General features: G+C 44.3%; 1 protein-coding gene across 5 annotated transcripts in view; it reads left to right on the top strand.

Moving 5' to 3' along the window:
* Positions 1-26,707, top strand: part of NEK11 (NIMA related kinase 11) — a 176,090-nt gene extending 149,383 nt beyond the window's left edge. For 4 of the 5 annotated variants that reach the window (XM_054019724.1, XM_054019727.1, XM_054019723.1 and 1 more), the window contains one exon: positions 25,919-26,707. In XM_054019724.1, coding sequence (XP_053875699.1) covers positions 25,919-26,114 — 196 coding nt within the window. In that variant the 3' untranslated portion in view covers positions 26,115-26,707. Of the gene's footprint in view, positions 1-3,388; positions 3,471-25,918 lie in introns of all 5 variants that reach the window. The other variant, XM_054019725.1, reaches the window with a different exon arrangement.
* Positions 26,708-27,245: the final 538 nt, after the last annotated feature.

The raw sequence follows: 27,245 nt of genomic DNA, 5'->3' as shown, positions 1-27,245 counted from the left end.
CGCATGCATCCCAGACACTGAAGACTGGGATCTTTTGGTCAGCAGTGTCTGTTGAGGCCATACCTGCACCTTCAATGGTCCTGCATCACCCCTTGAAAGGATTCAAAGGACAGAGTGGAGCTAACTGTCCCTTAGTTCCGTCTTACCGCCATGGCAATGAGACAGAACTGAGAGAGCCGTGTCACTGTCTCTTGCATTTGTGCTCATTAAAATGAATTTGTTCATATATAGTCACCCTAGTAGTGTTGTTCCTAGTTAGTTAGGAAAATAGTTTTATTAGGTTTTAGTTTAAGTGAACTTTTTTCCTAGTGTTTGTTTACCTGGTAGTGGGTGGGAAGCTTCATGGTTCAATGAAAATCCCCTGGGTCTCAGTGTTGTTCATCTTGTGAGGCAGCGGTACCCCTCAATGATAGACACTCAAAATGTTTGTTTGGTCTCAGTGAGGGGCATATCACTGAGAAAGGTTCTGTTTGTCATTCATTCTCCAAACAAACTTGATTAGTGAGGGATTCTCTCTTTTTTTGGATAAATCAATGAGATCTGCTTCAGATCCCAGCTAACAAACCCCTTCTGGCTCTGAGTATCCTCCACTGAAAGTGCCTCAGCAGGCACTGGCTCTGGGCTAATCTCCAGGGCTCCTGTTTCTTCACTGAAGCATTCCTCAGATGCTCCTCCTATCAAGTCTTTGGGCTTATCATCACTACCAGGGTAAGTCAACCTAAGTTACCCCACTCCAGCTATGTGAATAACGTAGCTGGAGTTGATGTAGCTTATGTTGATTTACCCCGATGTCTTCACTGCGCTGCGTTGATGGGAGATCCTCTCTGGTCAACTTACCTTGCTCTTCTCAGAGAGGTGGAGTACTGGGGTCGACCAGAGAGTGTTCTGCTGTCAATTTAGCAAATCTTCATTAAACCTGCTAAATCGACATCCACTGCATTGATTGCAGCAGAGTTGATCTCCCCCATAGTGAAGATAAGCCCTTCCTTTGCTGCCAAAAGTAGTAGGACGCAGCACTGTTCCTCTAAGGAGAACATGCAGAGCTGTCCCTAGGGAATGGCAAATTGGGGTGACCTTCGTGAGGAGGCAGGTGGGGAGGTGAGGTGGGAGGCGGGCAGGTGGGGAGGGTGAGGAGGAACCCCCCTACCATCCTCCCCCCCCCCAATGCCTGCTGGCGGGCCCTGCCAATCAGCGCGTCCTCCTCCCTCCCCACGCATACTGGCAATCATCTGTTTTGCCGCGACTGGAGGTGCTGGGGGCGAGGGGAGAGGAGTGAGGGCACAGCACACTCAAGGGAGGGAGCGGAACTGGGCGGGGAAGAGGTGGGGCGGATCCTGAGCAGAGCTGGCAGGGAGCACCCCCCGGCAGATAGAAAGTCAGCGCCTATGTCCCAGGCCCCGCACCCCTCTAGGAATGGCACTGAGCACAGGTGCTGGTCTCCATTCCAGGGACCTAGCAAAGAAAGAGGAAAACATCTCTTCTTCCCACTTTAAATAAAGGTAGCTTAAGGCCTGACCTAAGCCCCTTTGGCACCCATAGTGATGCCAATCCCATGCTTCAGTACCGTCTAAATATCAGTCACAAGCTGCTTTTGGTACAGTCTGGACTGCCTCTGAGCTCTCAGTACTGGCAGTGGGATACCAATTTTTTGGTATTGGCCGCATCGGCACCTTTTCCAATTTGTTACTCTTGATACCAACAACTTTGATACAGAAGTTTACAGCACTGGGTGGTTTAACTATTTCAGCCCTTCTGGAGTCCCCTTTATTGTTTTCCACAGTGAAGATATTTTCAGTGGGGGTGAAGGTGAAGGGGGAACAATCAACAAAATGTTTTGTCCTGAGATGTTCCACAGTAGTTCATCTGGTGTTGAGACGTGCAAGGGAATTCCTCCCAACAGCTGAATTTGCAATTCGAAGCAGAAGGAGGAAAGGAACAAAAAGTCCTAAGAAGGAGGAACTGTATCTTTTATGCTGGTTGGACTCTGAGGGAGCAAGCATTATTAAGCACAAGCAAAAGATCCTCAGTGCTTGCCAGGATTAGCCCTAAAGGACACATAAAACTTGCTTATTATAGAACTGGGGTGGGCAAACTACAGCCTGGGGGCCACATCCGGCCCTTCAGACGTTTTAATCCGACCATCGAGCTCCAGCCGGGGCGTGGGGTCTGGGGCTTTCCCCGCTCCGTGCATGCCATGGATGGGAACCGCGGCCAATGGGAGCTGCAGAGGTGGCACCTGCAGACGGGGTAGCACGCAAAGCCGCCTGGCCGCGCCTCCACGTAGGAGCTGGAGGGGGGACATGCTGCTGTTTCTGGGAGCTGCTTAAGGTAAGCGCTTCCCAGAGCCTACACCCCTCCTCTCTCACATGTCCTTGCCCCAGCCCTGATCCCCCTCCCGCCCTCCGAACCCCTCAGTCCCAGCCCGGAGCACCCTCCTGCACCCCCAATCCTTCATCCCCAGCCCTACGCCAGAGCCAGCACCCCCAGCCAGAGCCTTCACCCACTCCTGCACTCCAACCCCCAATTTCGTGAGCATTCATGGCCCAGCATATCATTTCCATACCCAGATGTGGCCCTCAAGCCAAAAAGTTTGCCCACCCCTGTTATAGAAGCTTCTATTAGTTTTGGAAAATTAAAATTGGGACTCATTTGTGTGTATGTGTTTACTTGCATTAACCTTGTAAATGGCTCTCTTATTTCCTTTTCCTAGTTAATAAATCTTTTGATAGTTTATTATTGGATTAGCTACGAGTGTTGTCCTTGGTGTGAGATTTAATGTGAAATTGACCTGGGATAAGTGACTAGTCTTTTGGGACTGGGAATAACCTGAATATTATTGTGATTTTTGGTGTAAGGGGCCATCTGTCACATAGGCAAGCTTACCTGGGTGGCAACACAGACCGGAGTACACAAGAGGACTGTCTGTGACTCCATGTTAAGGCTGTTATAGTGCTTGAGGAATTTACACTTGATACTTGGTTGTTGAAATCTTAGTATAGAACACACAACCAATTTGGATTTTGTGCCCTGCTTCTTAACAGTCTGCCCTGAAGTTGGTACCCATGCTCTTGAACTACTACAGGACACCTTGACAATCAGCCATACCAAAGACCCTCCAAACTGCCTAGAGAGAAACAGAAGTTTCATTGGAGAAGGCCTTCTTCTTCTTCTACTGCAACTTCAATAAGGCAGACACCAGCTTCAAAACAGTTTGGTGGTTGTGTTGAGAGTTGTTGGGAACCCCATTAGGAGATCAGTCGATTTATTTTGGAGGAGCTTGGAACAGCATTACCACTGACCAGTGGGTCCTCGAGAACACTGAAACAGGCTATTCAATTCAGTTTCAAGCAATTCCTACTCATCACCTACATTTCCCATCCTTTTTCAGGGACTATCTTCTTGAGAGACTGTTGCAACAAAAGGTGGAATCCCTCCTCACTCTTCAAGCAATAGAAGAAGTTCCTCATCTGGTCAGTGGGAAGGGGTTTTATTTCCTTTTCTTTCCAAATAGAATAGGATGCTCGTGCCCTGTTCTGGACAGCAGAGAACTCAACATCATTGTTCACCAGTTCAAGTTCAGAATTGTGAGCCTGGCCTCAGTACTCCCTATCTTAGATCCTCAAGACTGGCTTGCAGCTCTCCACCTCCAGGATGCGTATTTCAGTGTATTAATCCATCCTGCTCACAGAAGATACTTAAGATGTGCAGAGGGGACTTCACACTCCCTGTCCAGAGTACTGTCAACAGCCCCAAGAGTTTTCACAAAAGATCTGCCTGTCATAGCAGCTCATTTTAGGAAACAAGGCATTCTGGTTTGTCCCTTGATGACTGGCTGATTTGGGGACGCTTTCCTCAGCAAGTCATAGGCAGCAAGCATTGGCACTCCAGCTCTTCCCCACTCCAGGGCTCCCAATCAACAGACATCCTCACTCCTGCTGATGCAAAAAATAGACTTTGCAGGAGCACTTCCAGACTCTGCAACAGCGAGAGGATCTTTACCCTGATGCAGGTTTGCCTCATTGTCAGACCTCATAAATCAGTTAGCCAAATCCACTGACAACAGTCAGGACTTGTCTAGGAATGTTAGGCTGCGTGACCTTGTGCCTGTGTGAGACTCGGTAGGTTAGACTTCACCATCATTGTTTTTTTGAAAGGGTGGTTGAAGTCCACTTACCACCCAAGCAGACATGACATAGACATGGCAGTTCAAGTACCTCAAGGAGTCCTATTATTATTAAATTGGTGACATTTTCAAGGTGGTTCCATTTTTTCCACCTCTACCAACAAAGATTTTGCCCAAAGCCCTCTCAGAGTTTCATCTGAGCCAAAGGATATATTTACCATTGTGCCTCATAAGCAATATTCTACCCAAGGTGTGGGGGGGTGTCTAGGCGTCACACATTAGATGTCCCTAGAGTCCTGTCTTTTTATTTGAATAGAACTAACTCCTTTAGGATCTCACTAAAGTTATTTCTTGTTTTTGCTGAAAGAATGAAGGGACAAGCGACATTGTCCCAAAGACTGTCCAATGGTACCTGTGTCGCGAGACTAGAATCCTCTGCCCAGGCAGAGCACAAGCAGCTTCTGCAGCATTGTTCCCATTGCTGAAATTTGTGAAGCAGTCACCTGAGGGTCAGTACATACATTTACTAAATTCTTTTCTTTGGTCCTGGCATCTAGATCTGCTGCCTGTTCTGGCAGACCTTCTTTTGCAATCTCTGTTTAAGTAGATGCCGAGTGCCTCCTTCTTACATGAGGGCACCTCTTGTGAGTTGCCAAGAGTGGAATACTTATGGACAATCACTCAAAGAAGAAGGACTGGTTACTTACTTTACAGTAACTATTGTTCTCTGAGATGTGTTCTCTCAGTGTGTTCCACAACCTGCCCTCCTTCCCCACTATTACTGAGCTTGATAGCACTTGCTTTCTCTGTTGGCGAAGGATCTGAGGGCTAGTTGGCCCCTGCTCTGCCCTCTGCTGGGTGGCTGTAAGGGCACTCAGGACACAGGCATGGCCCCACTGGACACCGCTGGCCAAAAGATTCTGATCTGGAGTGCATGAGGTGCATGTGCACCAAGAGTGGAACCCATGTGGACAACACATCTCGAAGAACCACAGTTACCATAAAGTGCATAACTGTTCTTTGTTTCATTTTGAAAAAGATAGGTGATGTGTGCTGCCATGTATCTGGAAGGTTTCTGGGGATATTCTTAAGTGCTTCCCAAGATGTGGTGTGATTATATAACCAAGGGAAAGTTACGAAGTTTTTTCAAGACCAGGATAAGAGGTGACTGGATCACTTTCTATATGAACATCCACGGAGAGAAGATTTTTTTGATAGGAAAGGTCTCTTTTATGTAGCAGACAAAGTGGCTAGAAGCTGAAACTAGACAAATTCAGACTGGAAATAAGATACATATTTTTAATAGTGGTGGTAACTAACCATTGGAACAACTTACCTAGGGATGTGGTGGAGTCTCTATCACATGGTGTCTTTGCATCAAGACTGGGTATCTATCTAAAAGATATGCTCTAGGTCAATCAGAATTTATGGGCTTGATGCAGGAGTTACCAGGTGAGGTTCTAAAGCCTGCGTAATACAAGTCACACTGGATGATCAAAATGGTCTTTTCTAGCCTTAAAATCTATGAATCTATGAATGTCCCATCTTTCTAAGCGGAGGGTAAAGTCTTTAAATCCTAATCCTGTACCTGACTAATCTGGAGCATTAAGGCCAAAAGTAATTTTAAAGCTATGGTGCTGGTGTGTGATGGCGGATAAAGCAGTGGAGATCCCATGCAGAAGAACTGTAATTCCCTATGTGCCACAGAGAAGATCTCCATACAAGGGTTCATGTCTCATTGTGGAAGGGAATAATGTAGGTGGACAAGGAACAAGACAGCTATTGGCAGTAAAAGCCTTTTTTGGGGGTGAGGTGAAGTTGGTCACATTCACTATTCCAACTCTTAGAGGGTTATAGCATTTGCAGCCCATCTGTGCCAAAGAACAAGGATTTTGTTCCCCTGAAGCCTTCCCAGTATTATGTGCAGGACTCTCTTTCTTGGGCTTTGCTTGCAGGATCGGGATTTGGGCCTTATTGAATATGGCTGGCTTTAGAATAACAGAATATATACAAAATAGAATGCATATCTTTTTCTTTTGATCCTGAAAATATCAAAAGGAATAAAAACATTAAAAGGGAGAAAGGACTATAAATGCAGTGTTTCATGCTCCTTTACAAAGGTATCCATGAACACATACAATGACTCAGTTGAATAGATGTGCAGGTAAGAATTCAATAAAATGTATATGGGTAAAAAGAAAGGGCTTTTATGCCCCAAATTTTAAGAAAATTAAGATCCTAGAGCACAGCAGTAAATGCCTCTTATTCAGTTCCCAAAGTCTTGCACACAGCAGCATACCATGATCAGGCAAAAGACTTCATCATCACCTGCTGAGTGTAAGTAAAATTGTCTTTCAGGCGCTGCAGAGAAAAGCATTTGGTGATATTTTTGTTCTGGTCTTGTGATTGCTCATGGCACTGTTGGTTTAGATTCATGAATAGTAAGTATATGTGCTGTTTGTGTTTGTGATGTTGGCATCGAATGTGTTATTTCTCTTAAAAATTCAGAAAGAAAGGTCAAGTGACATAAATGAATGAGCACCATATAGTCTTTAAGATTAGCGTCTCAGATTATGCCTAAACTAAGGAACAGGTTTTCTAAATTGTTTGTGCATGTTTCCAAAGGATTGGGGTAAGGAGTCTAGTAGGTTTGACTTTTTTTTTTAACAGCAGTTGGGTGGATTTTCAAAGGTGCTTGTCGTTGGCCTAATGTTGCTGTCATTGGTGTTTTACCATTGACATTAATGAGAACAGCATTAAGCCAATGCTCCCAATAGAAAAGTGTCCATGTTCAAAAAAACAGCACTATGTTTGGTGCTTGCTGGCACTCACTTTAGAGGTTGATATTTGAATGGACACTAATTACTGGAGAGGAAATACACCCTGTCACTGCCTGAGCCATAACTGATTTTTGCATCTGAATAGAGGACATCATTCTGCAGTGCTAGTAGTCCAGGAACTTTCATGGGCACTAAATTCTCTCTCAAATGTACATTTAGCACTTCTGTATTTTAGTTCAGCACTTTACCTATATTTTAAAGTAATAATTTCTGCATTATGACAAAAGAAGCTTTTAAAATATAGTTAACTTTTTTTTTGTTTTGCTTCCAGTGGTCTAATCTTACGAGTCATTTACATATACATCCTCTCAGTCGCACACAGACTGAGGGCTTGTCTTCATGAACAATTAGGTCCTGACAAGCTGGGGTGGAAATCTATCCTGCACTAGCTCTAACTGTCCATGTGGATCCTTTTGATGTATATTAACAGTTTGTTAATGCACTATGATCTAGTCCCATTTCAAAGAGGACCAGATCAGAGTGCATTAATTAACTATTAAAGTGCCTCCACTTGATCCACGTGGACAGGTGGACAAGCCCAAAGTCTCTCTCGCACATAGTTTAAAGATGCACTTCTTTTTCTGTTAATTATGTAGGCTCTTAGTCAACAAACCAGGGAAACATAAGCCTCACTTTAAGCACATTACCATCAGTGGGACTGCTCGTGTACTTAAAGTTAAACACATACTTAATTTTGTGCCTTAGATATTTTAATTTTGCTGGTTGCTTTATAAAAAGATAGGGCAAGATTGTAGGTTGGACTGCATGCCTGATCAGGAGCATAAGAGGGAGAAAGAACTCCCCTTACACAGGTTACCCAGACCCAGGGTTCTGGCATGTGGGAGTGAGTTGGTGCTGCAGGCCTGGTACTCCATCCTGTCTCAGAGCAGGTGGGTGGAGAAGGACAGGGAGTGGAACCTTGGCTCTATCCCACCCCTACTGTGTCAGCCGCAGAGCTGAGCTGGTAAAGAAGAAATTCTGTAGGCCAGGTGACTAATAAATGGTTCCCTTCTTCTGAAACAGCTGCCTGTGTTGTTGTAAACACTCATTGAGAGCATTGCAGCCTGAAAGGGTACAGTAAAACAGGACTCTGGCTTGGCTAGATTCGCTGCAGGTAGCCACGGAGTGCGACAGCATTCGCTGGTGCCAAAGGCCCCATCTCAGTCTTGGGGTATGTCTACACTGTGACCCCTGCCCCCCATGGCACTGAATCTCAGCACCCAGGGCAGCTGACTCAGGTTTGCAAGACTCTGGCTGAGGGGTTAAAAATTGTAGTGTAGATTTCAGGCCCTCGGAGCTCGGGCTCTGAGACCTTGTGATGGAGAGGGTCTCAGAGCCCAGGCTCCAGCCTGAGCATCGACACTGCAATTTTATAGCCCTACAACCTGAGCCACACAAGCCACCGGTCTTTTATCACAGTGTAGATGTACCCTTGGAAGCCATGGGCCTGCCCCCATAGAGCTAAGTCGTTCCTTAGGGCACAGCACGCTAAGGGGTCACTCCCAAGAGACTGGTTACAAGCTGAGTCACAGACCAGACCTGATGACAAGCCCCTATACAAGAAATACATCAAAACGCTTGATTAATTCCAGTTTTCTCTAGAAGGAAATGCATTACCAGAGACTTCCCCATTTCTGTTGAATACATGCAGTGTCACACACAGAGCGACGGAAACAGAATTAATGCACCTCAGGATTTACATTTACAGGTATAATTTTTATCCTCCTGCTCAACAGGAAAAACAGTCTGTATTTTGAGTTTGAAATTACGTCATCTTTAAAAATGTGAAGACTATTCCTTCTGTGCACCCAAATAATGCAGAGGGATGCCTTTCATTTAGCTTGTTTTTCAGCTTTATGGCATCTGCCACTGGTATAAATAGGAACCCATAAATAGTACCAGACATGTAGTTTGTGATCTTTTGTTTTATTTAGCAGGAAGCATTGGCAAATACTGAAAAAACTGAATGAGTTTAATAAGGGATGGAACTGATCTGCAGTTTTAATTATTATACTGTGTTCGAAGTAATAAAGCATGGTAGATTGAGGGGTTCTCATGTAAATGCACTTAATGAGCTACCCGTTTCTGTACACAAGCAGGACAAGTTTCTGTCTTTTTTGGTTATGTGAATATGATGTTCCCGGATGGTTCCAGAAGGATGATTTTGGAAAATGAAATCACATACCTTTGTACCAAATACAAATCTACTCCAGAGCCCAGTGCACTCAATGGAAATACTCCCATTCACTTCAGTGGAGTTTTGATCGGGCACATAATATGGGCCGTAGTACTTAAAGCATTCCTGAACTGCTCCCCCAATATATATCACTCAGCTCTGTAGGCTAAGTGAATTGGTCGTCCTTTTGCTAGTCCTTAGTACAAAGGGTACCAGCACAATGGGTACTAATTAACCCCCTTGCTTGCTCTCTCAGGAGAGGTGCTAAAGAATAAAACTCCAGTTCAGCAAAGCATTTAAGCGTGTTCATAGCTTGATGCACAGGAGTGGTCCCCTTGTCTTGAGTCAGACTACTCATGCTTAAAGCTACAGATATGCTTAAGTCCGTTGCTGAACCAGCCACTAAATGTGCACAGTGACTGAACTTGCACTCTCACTTGTAGGGACCATTCTTGCAGGTCATCCTTTTATCTGGAGACTGTCCTCAGGGCAAGGCAGGGAAGCTTACATTGCTCCTTTCTGAGCTATACCTGTGGATAAAGCGAGAACGTCACTTTATAGGGCTATCACTTCCACAGTTTTCGCCAGCACTAAATTCATGATGAGTAAATTTAAAATAAGTGAAGATGGCAATCAGAGTAGTCAGAGGCGCACAAGATCTAGAGATCCTACTAACCACAGTGCCAAAAACCACTATTAAGCCTTAGTACATTTTCTTGGGGAAATAAAATGAGCTAAATGAGTCCGGGGACTCTTAACAAGAAACACATTCTAACCTCTAAAAGAAAGCAATAAGTGTGTGTGTGTGTGTGTGTGTGTGTGTGTGTGTGTGTGTGTGTGTGTGTGTGTGTGTGTGTGTGTGTGTGTGTGTGTGTGTAAAAAAAACCTTGTTCGGATCCTTTAAATTTCTTAATTGAGCTAAGCGTTGTAGACCAATGGCATATTTCACTCTCTTTTGCTGCCTTGAATTCTTTATTGTGACATGTATTGTTTATAGAGAAAGATGAGCTTGAACCTGCATTAAATACCCAAGATCATTTGTATTCAGTTTGATAATTAATCACATTCCACTAATGTACATAGCACAAATTATTACAAGTATGCATTAGGCTCATTTTAAAGAAATGTCAAGTAGCCCATAACATTCACAACATTAAGGAAATTATATGGCTGTTACATCTTATTTTGCATAAAAAGCATGGATTTTTTCCTTGTTTTTCTCATGCTGTGCATGCACAATAATACACAGATTGAGCTATTCAGATTTCAAGCTTGAAAAAGCTTAATAAGAGAGTTGATTTTTGTCAATATTTTGCAAATGTGAGAATGTTTTCACACATCATTAACAATAGTCTATTTCAATACGGTGCCATTTAACATATCATTGCAATGTTTAGTAAACCCAACATTCTGACCCTGCAAGATTTACAGATGTGCACAAAAATAATTTAGCTAGCTAAAATGTAAATATTGTTCATTTGTTCGCCAGAGCCCAGGTAGGACTACAAATGCATTCCTATTTGCTCTGTCATTTTTGTCTTTCATAGATATGTTCACTAAGTTGTCTAATACTACAGTGTTTTCTGAAAGGAAAATCAGTTTCTTTTTCTCGTACATTCAACACAATATATTTTAATTGTCATACTGTGCTATATTTGTTGCACATAGTACAGAATATGTAAGCCATTAAGGTGTAAATCTGGCCCTCCTCCGACAGACACAAAAAGTTTGTGGGGCTTTTCCTGTCTACCTGGCCAATGCATCTGAGTTGAGAGCGCTGTCCAAAGCGGTCACAATGGAGCACTCTGGGATAGCTCCCGGAGGCCAATACCATCAAATTGCGTCCACACTACCCCAAATTCGACCCAGCAGGGTCGATTTCAGCGCTAATCCCCTCGTCGGGGAGGAGTACAGAAATCGATTTTAAGAGCCCTTTAAGTCGACAAAAATGGCTTTGTCATGTGAATGTGTGCAGGGTTAAATCAATCTAACGCTGCTAAATTCTATCTAAACTCGTAGTGTAGACCAGGGCTAAGTAAATCTTGTGTGATGATTGTGGGTAATTGTTGACTTTTAACGGCAACCATTGCACTTCAGGGTTCAAGAAGCAGTAATTGTGTGGTGTATGGAAGGAAGCTACTATTCAGACATATCTGCGTCTGTTCTAGTATAATAAATGCAACAGACATTAATAGGCAAAGTAAATTGGGTCAAGAATCTATCTAATATGTTGAGAATTTTTGCTTCATCTAGCTCAGAGATGGATGCTGTTGTATTGACATCTAGGAAGTCTTTGTACACTGACCGTGCTAAATGCCCAAATATTTACTAAATTAATTTTACCCAGGCCGTAGAATGTCAGCAGGTTTAGAAACAGTTTGCAATCTGGGGACTGTCATCTGATTTTTTTTTTAAGTCTCTGGACTGTGTCAGGCGTTACTAAGGACCTGGATATTAGCAATTGTTTCAACTAAATCTAGAAAATAGAGAAATACTGACTGATTGAAATGACCCCATGAGTGAAATTCCCGGGTCCATTAGATTATATATAATCTTTTTTCTTGCTCAACAAATGGGCAGTCACTTAAAATGACCCATCTGAAGAAAGCTGGGTGAGGTAATATCTTTTTCAAATCTTTATTGAAAAAGTAACATTCTAACGAGCTACCCATGGTCTTCTGTGCTACAGTTATGCTACCTATTGTATATGGTACAGTTTAGTAGTCTTACTGCAGTGTTCTTCAGCACTAGAACAGACTGATAATTGCTTTCAGTGCTTTTATATCTAAGCATTGGAATACAATGTATTATGTTAATCAATTATTGACCATTTTCTTTACTGATTTTTTTAATTACTTTGTTAATATTAATCACTGCTATTCAGACAGAGATTCTGTGTCAGGTGTGTACAACACATTTAGGGAGTAGAAACAGTGTCTCACTGAACTGTTAGTCCATCAACACAAATTTACTATTATCCATCATTAAGGCTATGTTTTAGCAGGCAGTAAACAAAACAAAACAAAAATTCACCAGCCTGTGACCTGTCCATGACTTTTACTATATACCCCTAACTATAACTTGGGTCAGGGGGCCACGGGTACTCTGAGGGGCAGGCCAGGGTGCTGTGGGTGCTGGGGAGTGGCCCAGGACCCCCGCTGGTGCTGGTGGGGAGGCGGGCAACAGCATGCGGCCTAGGACCCATGCTGCGGGGGGGCGGTGGGCAGCAGTGGTGCATGACCCGGGAACCCCACTGGTGCTGGGGGAGGAGGAGCGGGTGGCAGTGCGCGGCCTGGGACCCCTGCTGGTGCTGCGGGGAGTGTGTGTGGGGGGGCGGGGCTGGCAGGCTCCCTACCCGGCTCCGACAGGCATGTCCCTGCAGCTCCTATGGGGAGGGGCAGCCAGGAGGGTGCCGCACACTGCTCCCGCCACAAGCCCTGGCTCTACAGCTCCCATTGGCCAGGAACCGCAGCCAATGGGAGCTGCTGGGGCAGTGCCTGCGGGCACGGGCAGCGTGTGGGGCCCCCGGCCCCTCCACCTAGGAGCTGCTGGAACATGCCATTGGGAGCCGGGGAGTCCCTCCCCCCAGTTAAGTGCCGCCCCACACCCCAATCTCCTACTCCAGTCCTGAGTCCCCTCCCACACACCCAAACTGCTGCTGATGGCCCAGGAACTCCCTGGCTTGGGCAGCCCCTGAGCCAGCACTAGTTACTGCAGAAGTCATTGAGGTCATGGAAAGTCACAGAATCTGTGACTTCCGTGACAGACACGCAGCTTTATCCATCATTATTAAATCTCACTCTGGAGCTATTCCACCACACATGTACATGAGCACATGCGCTCTCCCTCTCTCTCATGTATTTGCTTATGTCTGTACTTTGCTGAGTACTTTACTGAGTCTTATAAGATTTACCCAAACAGACCTTGGAAGTACATGGCAGCACAAAGAAGCTAAAACGTACTGAAATATCTGGCTTAGAGTTTCTACTAGTACTTTTCCAAAGGGGAAGAGCTAAGGGGAGAACAGATTCCCTAAATGACAAGTCTGTGGTAGGAGGTGATGAGACGAAATCATTGGTATGTGATCTGGAGTCCAGCACGTGGCCTAATCAAATGGCAGGACAAGTTAAATGATTTTTTGTCCTCAGCACTGGATGTGGAGCATGCAGCACAAAATAAAGATCTATTGTGTCTTTTCAATGAGTGTTTTATAATCTCAGAATTCAGGACTCTGCCAATAGTAGGTGCAGTAGCACAGTTAGCTTTCAATTCACACTCCTTTCAAGAGCAGGTGTCAGCTTCAATTACTGTTCTACAAATTCATTTTAGTCAGTTAATGAAATCCACTGGAGAATCATATTGATATTATTCTCCAGCTGTCTGTCGAAAGCCTTATATAATAATATATTCCTTCTCACCCCATGGGAAAATTTGTTCCAAATATGCTTTAGACTTCACAGGTCGTTCAAGCAGGGCATCAGAGAGTTGTGTGTTATCAAGTTATGGTGCCATAATGCAGGAATTATGAAGTTATTAAGGATGTATTATTAAAATTATCATATCATGTGAAGAAATTTTCACTCGACAATAACAATGAAAGTCAAAATCCACTGGGCGTTGAAGATGAAGGTAGATGCTAATCTTCCACAATTAAGGTTTTGTTCTTTTTGCTATTAAATAGTATCTTCTTGTCATTCCCACACAACCTTTTGTTCCTGAGTGCTTGTCCTGGGGTATATTCCACGCTGGGTGTGCAAGCACCCCCCACACCTGATATTGGAGATTTTATTGCTAGTCGTGTCCATTTGGCCTGCATGCATATCCTGACAAGCCTCATGCCTCATTCCAAGGGTAGAAACTTTGGGGTGGGGCAGGACCAACGGCCAATTGAGTTTCTTCTTACTGCCCTTGGCCTGAGACTAGGGTGACCAGATGTCCCGATTTTATAGGGACAGTCCCGATATTTGGGGCTTTTTCTTATATAGGCTCCTATTACCCCCCACCCCCATCCCGAATTTTCACACTTGCTGTCTGGTCATCCTACCTGAGACAGAGTGCTTTGGTGTCCGCACTCCTTCAGCTTAGCTTGTAGACTTTTGTGACTAGTATTTTAGATCGCTTTCAGTACAGTTTTTGCTATATATAGTACAAGTTGGTGGAATATTGCCCTTTGGCACTACACTTTAACAGTCTATATAGTTTGCGGGAGTTTTCACTTTCATCATGACTCCCCTCTCTTTGTTGTTAGTTCAAGACCAGTTTTCCTTGTAATAACCAAATCCCTCGGCTTTCAGTTTTGTGCATCTTGTGAGGGAGACGTTCCCTTTAATGCTGGTCATACACACAGCTTTTTTTGTTTGGGGCTAGAGCCTGTTTTATAGTCAGTACTGGAGAGGCAATCTGTGCCTGTGAAATTCTCTTGTGCCGTACCAGTAGAGGGGACTCAGGTTCATTAGAGACTTGTTGGTCCTCTGGTATTATGTACCTAATTTGTACTAGTGTAGGTGAAGGATGGGGCCCTGAGTTAGGGATGTTCTATGGGATGAAGTGCTTGGTATTGGCTTCCGTGGCACCAATAATTTGCTTGGTGGCTTAAAAACCTATGAATCTATGAGCCTTAACTGATTTAGCCCAGGCCCCTATTTTAAAATGTTTATTGATACATTTTAATATTTGATCCCAAGCTGCATTCTAACATTGCATCTACAGAAATAAACATCAGCTGAGTGCTTTTATTTTCTATGCCAAGGCGGCAGTTTAATGCTTACATGGAATTTGACATGAATACAGTTTACATTTTACAATAACTGAATTTCCTACAACTTATTCAGGAGCAGTGCTGAATGCTCGCTAGTATGATATAGATGAAATATTATTTTTGATGTCTAGCAAATATATAAGCACGTTCATTCCCGTTTCATTATTCTGGTATCTCATATTGTTACTTCAGTACAATATATAGGCTAGTAACCCAAAATACAGTTTCTTAAAGGGATTGGTGAAAACTACTTTGTTTTTAGAAGCAAACAATGCTGCTCATTCTTCTGGTGGAGGAAGAAAGGAGAATGCGGTTCAGTGGTTGCTATGATGCTAAATGAAATTTGGAAGCAAGAAGCTGAAAAACCCCTTAGCTGCAGATGTCTGCCATAGTTGCCACACAGTGACAAGCTGTTGAGCAATATTAGCCCAGCTGTTAACACCCACAGAGGAGTGCTGAGGTTAAGCATTAATCTTACTTTGCGGCTTTTGTCAGTGATACATAGTGGTAGATATATTGTAATTGATCTCCACACCAGCAGGAAAATGTTAATGGACAGGTAGTAACACAGCCTTTTTCTATAGCCAAGATACAGATTCACAGGCTGACTAGTGGCAAATTTCACATTAGCCTGGGAGAAGGTTTGTAAACATCACAGACTGCTGAGATTACACCATTCATATACTGTAGAATACTGGTGAATCACATTCATGCCAGAAAGAGAGCCACTGCAAACTATCACATGTTGTGAATTAGTAAGAAAGTGAACTGGCACATTAAAAAAAAGTAAAGACCTTGCATCATAAATTCTATTTTGTACATTTGTTTTCACAGATAAGTATACTGGTAAACATAACACTGGGCTAGAGTCTCAACTGCTGTAAATTGGCCTAACTCCATTGACTTCCATGGAGCAACACCCATTTATGCCAGGTGGAGAGCCGGCCCAGTATATTTTGTTAAAGTAACAAAAGCCTATTAATGTAAGACTTCATTAATAGCACTTGGTTATTAATGCTTTGTTATCTCTTGGGGCAGGGAATGTTTTTGGTTCTGCATTTGTACAGCATCTAGCACATGACTAGTGTTCCTATGTGCTATGCTAATACAAATAATAATAATGATACTTGGCTGAAAAATAAAGGGATGACACCATTACTGGGGAGAATTATTGGGCTTGCAAATGAGTGAAATAATAATGCAACAACACTGGTTGCCAGATTATCAGAAACAAGATCCACAGTTGTGTGCAAAATGTATGTGTGTGCATATACCCCCCTTTGCCTTTGTGACAACTAACAGAAGTTTCCAGATTACGGGCCCTGGTTTTCATGGGGGACTTCAATCACCCTGACATCTGTTGGGAGAGCAATACAGCAGTGCACAGACAATCTGGGAAGTTTTTTGAGAGTGTTGGGGACAACTTCCTTATGCAAGTGCTGGAGGAACCAACGAGGGGCCATGCTCTTGACCTGCTGCTCACAAACAGGGAAGAATTGGTAGGGGAAGTAGAATTGGGTGGCAACCTGGACAGCAGTGACCATGAGATGGTTGAGTTCAGGATCCTGGCAAAAGGAAGAAAGGAGAGCAGCAAAATACAGACCTTGGACTTCAGAAAAGCAGACTTTGAGTCCCTCAGGGAACTGATGGGCAGGATCCCCTGGGAGGCTAATATGAGGGGGAAAGGAGTCCAGGAGAGGTGGCTGTATTTTAAAGAAGCCTTATTAATGGCATAAGAACAAACCATCCCAATGTGCAGAAAGGATAGTAAATATGGCAGACGACCAGCTTGGCTTAACAGAGAAATCTTTGGTGAGCTTAAACACAAAAAGGAAGCTTACAAGAAGCGGAAACTTGGACAGATGACTAGGGAGGAGTATAAAAATATTGTTCAAGCATGCAAGGGTGTAATCAGGAAGGCCAAAGCACAACTAGAATTGCAGCTAGCAAGAGATGTGAAGGGTAACAAGAAGGGTTTCTACAGGTATGTTAGCAACAAGAAGGTCAGGGAAAGTGTGGGACCGTTACTGCATGGGGGAGGCAACCTAGTGACAGATGATGTGGAAAAAATTTAAGTACTCAATGCTTTTTTTGCCTCCATCTTCACAGACGAGGTCAGCTCCCAGACTGCTGCACTGGGCAGCACAGTATGGGGAGGAGGTAAGCAGCCCTCAGTGGTGAAAAAACAGGTTAAGGACTCTTTAGGAAAGCTGGACATGCACATGTCCAAGGGGCCGGACCTAATGCATCTGAGGGTGCTGAGGGAGTAGGCTGATGTGATTGCAGAGCCATTGGCCATTATCTTTGAAAACTTGTGGCGATTGGTAAAGATCCCGGATGACTGGAAAATGGCAAATTTAGTGCCCATCTTTAAAGAGGGAAGAAGGAGAATCCGGGGAACTACAGACCGGCCTCACCTCAGTCCCTGGAAAAATCATGGAGCAGGTCCTCAAGGAATCCATTTTGAAGCACTTGGAGGAGAGGAAGGTGATCAGCAGGGCCGGCTTCAACTTTTTTGTCACCCCAAGCGACAAAGAAGAAAAGAAAAAGAAAGAAAAAAGCTGTGATCGGCGGCACTTCTGCAGCAGTTCTACCGTGCCGCTTCATTCTTCAGCGGTAATTTGGTGGCTGGTCCTTCCCTCTGAGAGGGACTGAGGCACCCGCTGCTGAATTGCCGCCGAAGACCCGGACCTGCCGCCCCTTTCCATTGGCCATCCCAAGCACCTGCTTCCTGCGCTGGTGCCTGGAGCCAGCCCTGGTGATCAGAATAAGTCAACATGGATTCACCCAGGGCACGTCATGCCTGACCAATCTGATTGCCTTCTATGATGAGATAACTGGCTCTGTGGATATGGGGAAAGCAGTGAACATGATATATCTTGACTTTAGCAAAGCTTTTGATATGGTCCCCACAGTATTCTTGCCAACAAGTTAAAAAAATATGTATTGGATGAATGGTCTATAAGGTGGATAGAAAGCTGGCTAGATTGTCAGGCTCAGCGGGTAGTGATCAACGGCTTGATGTCTAGTTGGCAGCCGGTATCAAGCAGAGTGCCCCAAGGGTCTGTCCTGGGCTGGTTTTGTTCAACATCTTCATTAACGATCTGAATGATGGGATGGATTTCACCCTCAGCAAGTTCGCGGATGACACTAAGCTGGGGGGAGAGGTAGATATGCTAGAGGATAGAGACAGGGTCCAAAGTGACCTAGACAAATTGGAAGACTGGGCCAAAAGAAATCTGATTCGGTTCAGCAAGGACAAGTGCTGAGTCCTGCACTTAGGATGGAAGAATCCCATGCACTGCTACTGGCTGGGGACTGACTAACTAAGTGGCAATTCTGCAGAAGAGGACCTGCGGATTACAGTGGATGAGAAGCTGGATATGAGTCAACAGTGTGCCCTTTTTACCACGGCGTATTTGGCTGCATTAGTAGGAGAATTGCCAGCAGATCGAGGGAAGTGATTATTCCCCTCTATTCGGCACTGGTGAGGCCACATCCAGAGTACTGCATCCAGTTGTGGGCCTCCCACTACAGAAAGGATGTGGACAAATTGGAGAGAGTCCAGCAGTGGGCAACGAAAATTATTTAGGGGCCTGGGGCACATGACTTATGAGGAGAGGCTGAGGAAACAGGGCTTATTTAGTCTGCAGAAGAGAAGAGTGAGGAGGGATTTGATAGCAGCTTTCAACTACCTGAAGGGGGGTTCCAAATAGTATGGAGCTAGGCTGTTCTCAGTGGTGGCAGATGACAGAACAAGGAGCAATGGTCTCAAGTTGCAGTGTGGGAGGTCTAGGCTGGATATTAGGAAAAACTGTTTCACTAGGAGAATGGTGAAGCACTGGAATGGGTTACCTAGGGAGGTGGTGGAATCTCCATTCTGAGAGGTTTTTAAGACCCGGCTTGACAAAGCCCTGGCTGGGATGATGTAGTTGGGGTTGGTCCTGCTTTGAGCAGGGGATTGGACTAGATGACCTCCTGAGGTCTCTGCCAATCCTAATCATCTATGATTCTATGAGTATGACTGCCAACATGCACACACAAATTGTGCATTTAACCTTTAGACACTCAAGTGCCTTATTTGAATGCACAATTGCAGTAACAACTTGCACGAATGTAGTGCAGACTCCTGTGCATGTGCCTCAATGGGACTCGACATGGATGCAAAAATTAACACTAGCACACTTTGATACAGGATCAGAGCTATAATGAGGATCTTATTGATATCCGCTCCCAGTGATCTTGATTCTGGTGTCAGACTGGTTTTTACACCAGTGTACATCTTTTGATTTCAGAGGAGTCACCCCTGATTTTTGAAGTTGGATAGTAAATGTTCTGGCATAGATTCCTGGCCTCCCACCCCCCAATACCCCCAGGAAATATACTTTATGGCAGCTGCCTTTTCCTAGGATTTCAAGGCCAAATGGCACCTGATGATTTCTCTCGAGGAAGCAGATGTTAAAATTTTTGACACATGCTCCTTTGTTGCCAGCCTTTCAACATTTGTTGCCTAATCCCATTGGTATGAATTTTATACAGATTAGCTTTCCTGGATGCTAATTTGCATGCTCTGTCAACCTAAACAGAAAAGATATAGTCCACAGGTCACATTTCTTAGCAGCAGCATGGCTCCTGAGGTACCCATTTAGTTCATTTCACATCTCTAAAGCTATGGGAGGGGCAAAGAATTAACCATGTTCCTTTTAAGAGGAAGAGAGCAGTCACTAAAAGGAGTGATGCAGTAGAAATTACTTCAAAATATTTTCTCATTAATTTATGTTAATGCCTAGAAGTGCTGTAATATTGCTGCAGAAGATGGTTTAAAGTTATTTTCAAAAGGAAACCCTATTTAACTCTTTGAAATCAGCTATACCTCAGATAGCCATCATCTGAGCACTAGCTAATTTCCAAGGTTTTAATTTCTCCATTAATGGGTGCCAGTGGCAGGGAGGAGTGAGGCTTTCTAGTTCTCGGCGACATGGATGAGTCAGATCTTGTACCTGTGGGGACACCAGACTGGCCCCATACCTATCTATCCTGTTTCCCATCTCCACCTGCTGTCAGTTCCTAACTCATCCCTTGTGTCAGGAATCAGCCAGGGAAGACAACATAGAGTTGAAGGGCACGTCAGAAGTGGGGATGAATAATGTGGAAGGAACAAGATGGGAAGGGAGGGAAGTGGAGCGGAGGTGTTCGGTTCCTGTTGTGTGTGAGATCAAAACAGTAATACATTTTTCAGTTAAGGAACCTTTAAAACATGCTGGGGGCTGATGCCATCTGTAGGCCCTACAATACATCATTCTATGATTTTGGGGGAAGCCTTTATAGTTTAATGAGGATACTTAGTGTTTCCAGTTACACTCAGGAAAAAATAAATAAACCGCAAATAAAACTTCTTTTCATAATTTTAACAGCCATTACTGCTTTCCAAGGAAAACCAGAATTCACATTAAATGGGAATTCAAGAGTCGTTCAGAATCATGTCCCTTCTGGACTCTTAGTACTCAATGCTAATATAACATGGTGTTGGGGTGATGTTGGATTGTCCTCTGGACATGCACTGAACAGTACCATGATATTGGGCACAAAGCCCTTCCCCCACTCTCTCCTTTCATTATAGTGCTGACATTATGGGGTTGTTCCTGCCTCTTCAGCTAGTTGTGCTGTCAGGTTAGGATTAACAGCAACACCAGGGGTGCTAGCAGTGTGGCTTAGCACTGACGCTGTTCATGTATAGAAGAGGGGAGTTTGATTCCCGCTTCTGAACATTTAAACAAATATTTGTAAGGAAACCAGCTGCACCTTCAGTGGAGCTTGAATGCCTCACATGTATGTGAAGTGCTGCAGCTGAAAACCCTCATGCCAGCACCACACCCGGTCGAAAAGGGACCGTGGCAGCTCTAGTCAGCACCGCTGACCGGTCCATTAAAAGTCTGGTCAGCGGCACAGCAGGGCTAAGGCAAGCTCCCTGCAGCTCCCAGAAGCAGCAGCATGTCCCTGCTCTGACTCCTACACATAGGGGCAGCCAGGAGGCTCTGCAGGCGCCGCCCCCGTAGCTCCCATTAGCCGCAGTTCCCAGCCAATGGGAGCTGCAGAACTGGCGCTTGGGATGGGGACAGTGTGTGGACCCCCTCTGGTTGCCCCTACATGTAGGAGTCAGAGGGAGGACATGCCGCTGCTTCCGGGAGCCGCTTGAGGTAAGAGCAGCCCAGAGCCTGCATCCCGACCGCCTCTCATGCCCCAACTCCGTGTCCCAGTCCGGAACCCCCTCCCACATCCTGAACCCCTCATTTCTGGCCCCACCCCAGAGCCCGCACCCCCAGCCCTGAGCCCATACCTCCTCCCACTCCCCAGCCCCTTGCCTCAGCTTGGAGCCCCCCTCCCATACTCTGAACCCCTCGGCTCCACCCCCAGCCCAGAGCACCCTCCTACACCCCAAACCTCTTATCCCCATCCCAGAGTCTGCACCCGCAGCTGGACCCCTCACCTCCCCCCCCCCCCCGCACCTTAACCACCTGCCCCATCCCAGAGCCCCCGCCCACACTCTGAACCCCTCAGCCCCAGCCCAGAACCCCACCTTGCACCCCAAATCCCTGATCCCTGGCCCCACCTCAGAGCCTGCATCCCCAGCCAGAGCCCTCACCACCTCCCGCATCCCAACCCCCTGAGCCAGCCCGGTGAAAATGAGCAAGTGAGTGAGGGTGGGGAGAGTGAGTGACAGAGGGCGGGGGGACAGAGTGAGCGGGAGGCAGGGACTTCAGAGGAGGGGAGGGGTAAGGGCGTTCGGTTTTGTGCAAGTAGAAAGTTGGCAACCCTATGACTACTGTGATTCCTCCCTCTATGAGACAGCAAACATGGAAAGGCATGCTCAGTCCTGTCATGGCAGTGGGCAGCTCCTGCCTACCATTGATGGGATAGATGAGATGTTCCCGAAGCCATGAGGGTGCTGATTGCCAAGATGCAGGTGTCAGGTGCAATATGTGACAAAGACCCAATATGAGGGACACCAAAAAATGTATTCGTGCTAGAACCTTTACATGGTTTCTGAATCATTTCTTTAGTATATGGGACTTTTCATTCGCTTGATATTTTCTCTCTGTTGTAAAGAATTTTTAACACTAAAAGGTACAGGGCATCAAATGTGCCGAATGTGGGTATCTTGGGGAGTCAAATGAATGACAGCCCTCCAGCGGTAGGTTGAGAGCACTAGTACAGTGGCCCCAGGAGAATGGATGCTACCAATTTATGACAAATAAATTAACATGTCAGATAAAGCCCTCAAGATATATAAAGAAACCTTATTCAAGAGTGCCTGGCTGCCAGAATGAATTTCCGGGGAAAATCCTCTAGAACAGTAGCATCTGTTCATTACTGAAATACTGGCAAAGATACACATATGCCATTGGGAGGACAGGCTGCACTATAAAACTGCTGCTAACCGAAGGGTTATGCAAGCAAATTTCTGCAAGGGAATCCCATTTGGCCAGCTGCTGTTTTGGCCAACTGTGGAAAATCATTGCTTCTAAAGGGGGAACCATGCAACTTTGATAGTAAAACAAACAAAAGAAACTCAGAGAACATTAAGTTTGCCTGCTTCAATGTTCAAAAGAAAAGAAAAGACAAATATAAGGTTGCACATGCAGCCACAACTCATATAACTCTGTCCTGCTGTGCGGAGGCATTATGATGCAGTCTCATACAATCACATACTCTTGCTCAAATAATACACTGCCAGTTATTTACTTTAAAAACGAACCTGATTGCACCCGGAGAGGTGGTTTCTGGGGCCCCTTATGAGGGATTCAGCCCTCTCTTAAAATTATTCAGGCTGGATGCTATGCAGTATGTTTCAGCATATTTTTCAGGAACAAAGTATAAATCTTTCTGCACAATGATGTTTAATGCTGTATTAGGCCCCCAGTCCTGCAATGAGCGCTGCATGACTACTAAAGTTGGACAGTTTTAAATCAGCAGATCTGCATAACTTACATCCAAGAGTTTTAAGGGAGCTCAGTGGAGCAATAATATTGATTTTCAGTAAGTCTTGGAACAACAGGGAAGTTCCAGAAGCTAATGTTGTGCCAATATTTAAAAATGGTAAAAGGAATGACCCAGGTAATTTTAGGTTTGTGTCTCAGGGTGCTCACGCCCCCTGGGTCATGCCTTCTACTGGCTGCTCTGGGAATAGCTCTCTTCTAGGTCCAACACCTCCCCTTGTAGTCACTCCTGTTGTCCTCTCTCTCTCTCTGTGTGGCCCCTTTCTCGCACCAAGAGCTGCAGCTTTTCTTTTTGTGATAGCTCTCTGGCCAGGTCACTATGTGGTTTCCCCTTCCGGACCTGCTGCCCTGGCACTACCACTTTATCAGTGGCTGGTAGGGGAACCTGGGCCCGCCCACTACTCTGGGTTCCAGCCCAGGGATCCTGTAACATGCAGCCAACGTCTGCTCAGTCCCCACCCTCACTGTTTTCTTCCTGGGCTGCTTCTTGGCCACCTCCCACAGGCTTTGTTCTCACCCCTTCCCTCTTCTGAGTGTGCCCTTCCCTCAGAGTCAGTGTGCTTCTCTTTCCCTGGGTTCCCTTCTTCCCTCTCTTATGCAGAGGGTGGCTGCAGACTTCCTCACTGCCACCATTTCTGTTGCCAGCTTCCTGGCTTTATACTAACCTAGCTACTCCTGCTCAACTGAGCTCCACTTTCCAATCAGGGGACGCTTGTCCAGCCTAAGTCCCTCATGTGTGGCCTATCTCATTAATTGGTCCTTTCTCAGCTTTCTCAGGAATGGTGTGGGGTGAACATCCCATCACAGTCTGCGAGTCTGACATCAATCCCGGACAAGATAATGGAGCAGTTGTATTGGGAGTCAATTAATAAAGAATTAAAGGAGGGTACTATAATAAATGCCATTCAACATGGATGTATGGAAAATAGATTCTGTCAAACTAACTTGTTGGCTTTTTGATGCGATAAGTTTGATAAAGGTAATAGTGTTGATGTACTATACTTAGCCTTCTGTAAGTATTTAACTTGGTACTGCCTGACATTTTGATTAAAAAAACTAGAAAGATATAAAATTAACATGGCACACGTTAAATGGATGGCTAAATGATGGCTAACTGAGGTCTCAAAATGTAACTGTAAACAGTCATTGAACAGGTGTGTTTCTAGTAGGGGTCCCTCAAGGATTGGTTCTTGGCTGTATGCTATTCAACATTTTATTAACGACCTGGAAGAAAACATAAAATCATCACGGATAAAGTTTGCAGATGAACAAAAACTGGGGGTGTGGTTAATAATGAAGAGGATAGGTCACTGATTCAAAATTATCTGGATTGCTTAGTAAGCAATATGCATTTTACTATGGCTAAATGTAAGTGTATACCTCTTGGAACAAGGAATGCAGGATACTTACAGGGTGAGGGACTCTATCCTGGGAAGCAGTGACTCTGAAAAAAGATCTGGGGTCATGGTGGATAATCAGATGAACATGAGCTCCCAGTGTGATGCTGTGGCCAAAGGGGCTAACGCAATGCTTGGATGCATAAACGGGAATCTCAAGTGAGACTAGAGAGGTTATTTTACAGCTGTATTTGGCACTGGTGGGACTGCTGCTAGAATACTGTGTCCAGGTCTGGTGTCCACAATTCAAGAAGGATTTTGATCAATTTTGAAGAGTTCAGAGAAGAGCTATGAGAATGATTCACATGCTGTGTAGCGATAGACTCAAGGAACTCAATCTATGTAGCATCATAAAGAGAAAGTTAAGGGGAGGCTTGATTATAAATACATAATGGAGAACACATATTTAACAATAGGCTCTTCAATCTAAAAGACAAAAGTATAACACAATCCAGTGGCAGGAAGTTGAAGCTAGATGAAGTCAGACTGGTAATAAGGTGTTAACTTTTAACAGTGAGGATAAGTAACCACTGGAATAACTTACCAATGGCTTGGTGGAGTCTCCATCAGTGGCAATTTTTAAAACAAGATTGGATGTCCTTCTAAAAGATCTGCTCCAGGAATTATTCTGGGGAAGTCCCATGGCCTGTGTTATACAGGAGGTCAGACTAGATGATCACAGTGGTCCCTTCTGCTTGGAACCTATGAAATCTATAAATGGATCCACATGGAGCTCATTGAAGAGTTTAGGGCTACGTTTGTTTTCTAAGTGGTGCTACCTCCCTTCTTGGTCATCTTTATGAGAAGGCTGTTTTGTTCAAAAGGTAAAATGAATAGAATCCCCTCTGCAAACACATGCACCCCCGCAGATGGGTTTATGATAGCCTAAAGAGGAAAGTTACTACAATCTTCTTGTTAAAAAATTGGTAGCATGACACTGACCATAGCACTATCTGTTACTTGTGGATTTTTATATGTATTGTTACATTTTTTTGCCCTTTTTTTTTAAATCAATGAATAATCTTACAATGTTCAACTGGAATCTTTGTGTAAACCAGTATTAGGTAACCATGAGTGTATTTTTCATCACTGAAGTACAGAGAGAAAGGAGAGTGTTGTTATAGTAGAAGAATAACGTCTGTTCAGTTCTCATTGAATCTTGTACAACAGTTTTTTTATAAGAGTTTAAGGGATGATTTATGAATAGTGAATGTTCACACTATGCCACTGGCAAATTGTTTAATGTATTTTTTATAAAATCCAGAGGTTGTAAATATGTATGTATGAACTGGAATCACTGTAGTATGTGTTATAAAGTAGTTTATCAGATTAGACATTAATAGTGAAATCCTGGCTTCATTGACAGCAATGGCAAAAGTCTCACTGATGTCAGTAGTGCCAGGATTTCATCTCAGGACTCTTGTTCATATTAAAAATGCCCATAGGGAAATTCCATAGTGAACTTTGTTCTATGCAAATTATGTACATAGTTACACTTTGATCTTAAGCTGAAAGCCATTTTGTTTGAGAGCTACAATAACTTAACAGAGCAATGTCTCTTGCTAGATGTTTTAATATGTAAAATGGATTAACTTGTGAGTAACTTTTATGTGACATTTATCTGTAGATCAGCAATTCAGAAGCTCGGAGCGGAAGTATTTGAAAAGGTTTACAGCTATCTTAAGAAAGCAAGACAGCAGAATGCAAGTGAAGATGAGATCCGGGAACGCCTGGAGAAAGTGGTTTCTAGAGCAAGCGACTGTTTTGAAGTGGATCAACTTCTCTACTTTGAGGATCAGCTGCTTGCCTTAGCTCCAGTGTAAAATGTACATCAGAAATGGACAACACTGGAGATATGTGAGAATGCTGAGCTACACCCTTATGAGCCAGCCAACAAGTACTGTATTATTGGGGGCCAGGGAGGTGCACATCATGGTGACAATCTTTTCCCCCCACTTGTTTTATTGCATCAACAAGTGTATTCCCTTAGGGCTAGATTCTTCACCCACGGGTTGTTCCCATTGACTTTAATGGTGCACAATCAGGGTCCCAATGAGGTCAATGAGAGTTTTGCAGCTGATTTCTATGGTAGCAGCAGTCGGCTCTGATCCAGCAAGACATTAAGCACATACTTAAATGTGTTGCTGGATTTGGCCTTGAACAGCAGTATGTGTATATATATGTGTGTGTGTGTTTATATTCACAAACATGTGTACGTGTGTAGTTATTGCTCTGTTGAAGGCCTGTATTTCACCTGAGTGCCTTTTGAAAGAGCCATGAAAAAGAGGGAGAGAGAGAGACATGAGGCCTGACCTGAAGCCTGCTGAAATCCGTGAAAATATTTCCTTGAGCTTCTGTGGGTTTTGCATCACGCCCATAGTACAACTAGAAAAATAAATCCATTTTGGCTTGTTCACAGAGCTTGTTAACTTTTTATCTCCATATTTATGTTGTCTTCTCTAAAAGCACAATACTTCTAGTTATATCAAGTACCCCTCACCCCACTCATTATGACACCTTACCTTCTCTTCCTAACATTTTCCCTTTTCGTTCTGCAGGCTGATCACCTTCACCATGACTTGTTAAACTCTAAATACAGAATAAATACAATACTATATAACAGGTTCTCATGTGAGCCCTGGGCCAAATTCACTTTAGACTTCCAGCCATTATCAGACCCCTTGCCTGTCCTTGTGCAGCACACTGCAATCCTTTGAATGTACTCAGGTGGGGAGTGGGCAACAATGGCCCTCAAAATCATTGCAATTTGATCTTGGGCAGGCCATTATGGCTGGGAACTGCAGATACTTAGCATCTCTAGAAAGAAAGTCAGCCACTAACCTCTCTATGCCTCAATTTGCCAATCTGTAAAATGGGACTAATGATACTTCTTCTGGTGTGTGGCTTCTGATGGCACAAACAATGAATTAGGTGTTGGTATCTATCTATCTCTA

Source organism: Malaclemys terrapin, chromosome 2 (genome assembly GCF_027887155.1).
Source record: "Malaclemys terrapin pileata isolate rMalTer1 chromosome 2, rMalTer1.hap1, whole genome shotgun sequence".
Classification (NCBI taxonomy): Eukaryota; Metazoa; Chordata; order Testudines; family Emydidae; genus Malaclemys; species Malaclemys terrapin.
This window is presented reverse-complemented; position numbering and strand designations above follow the sequence as displayed.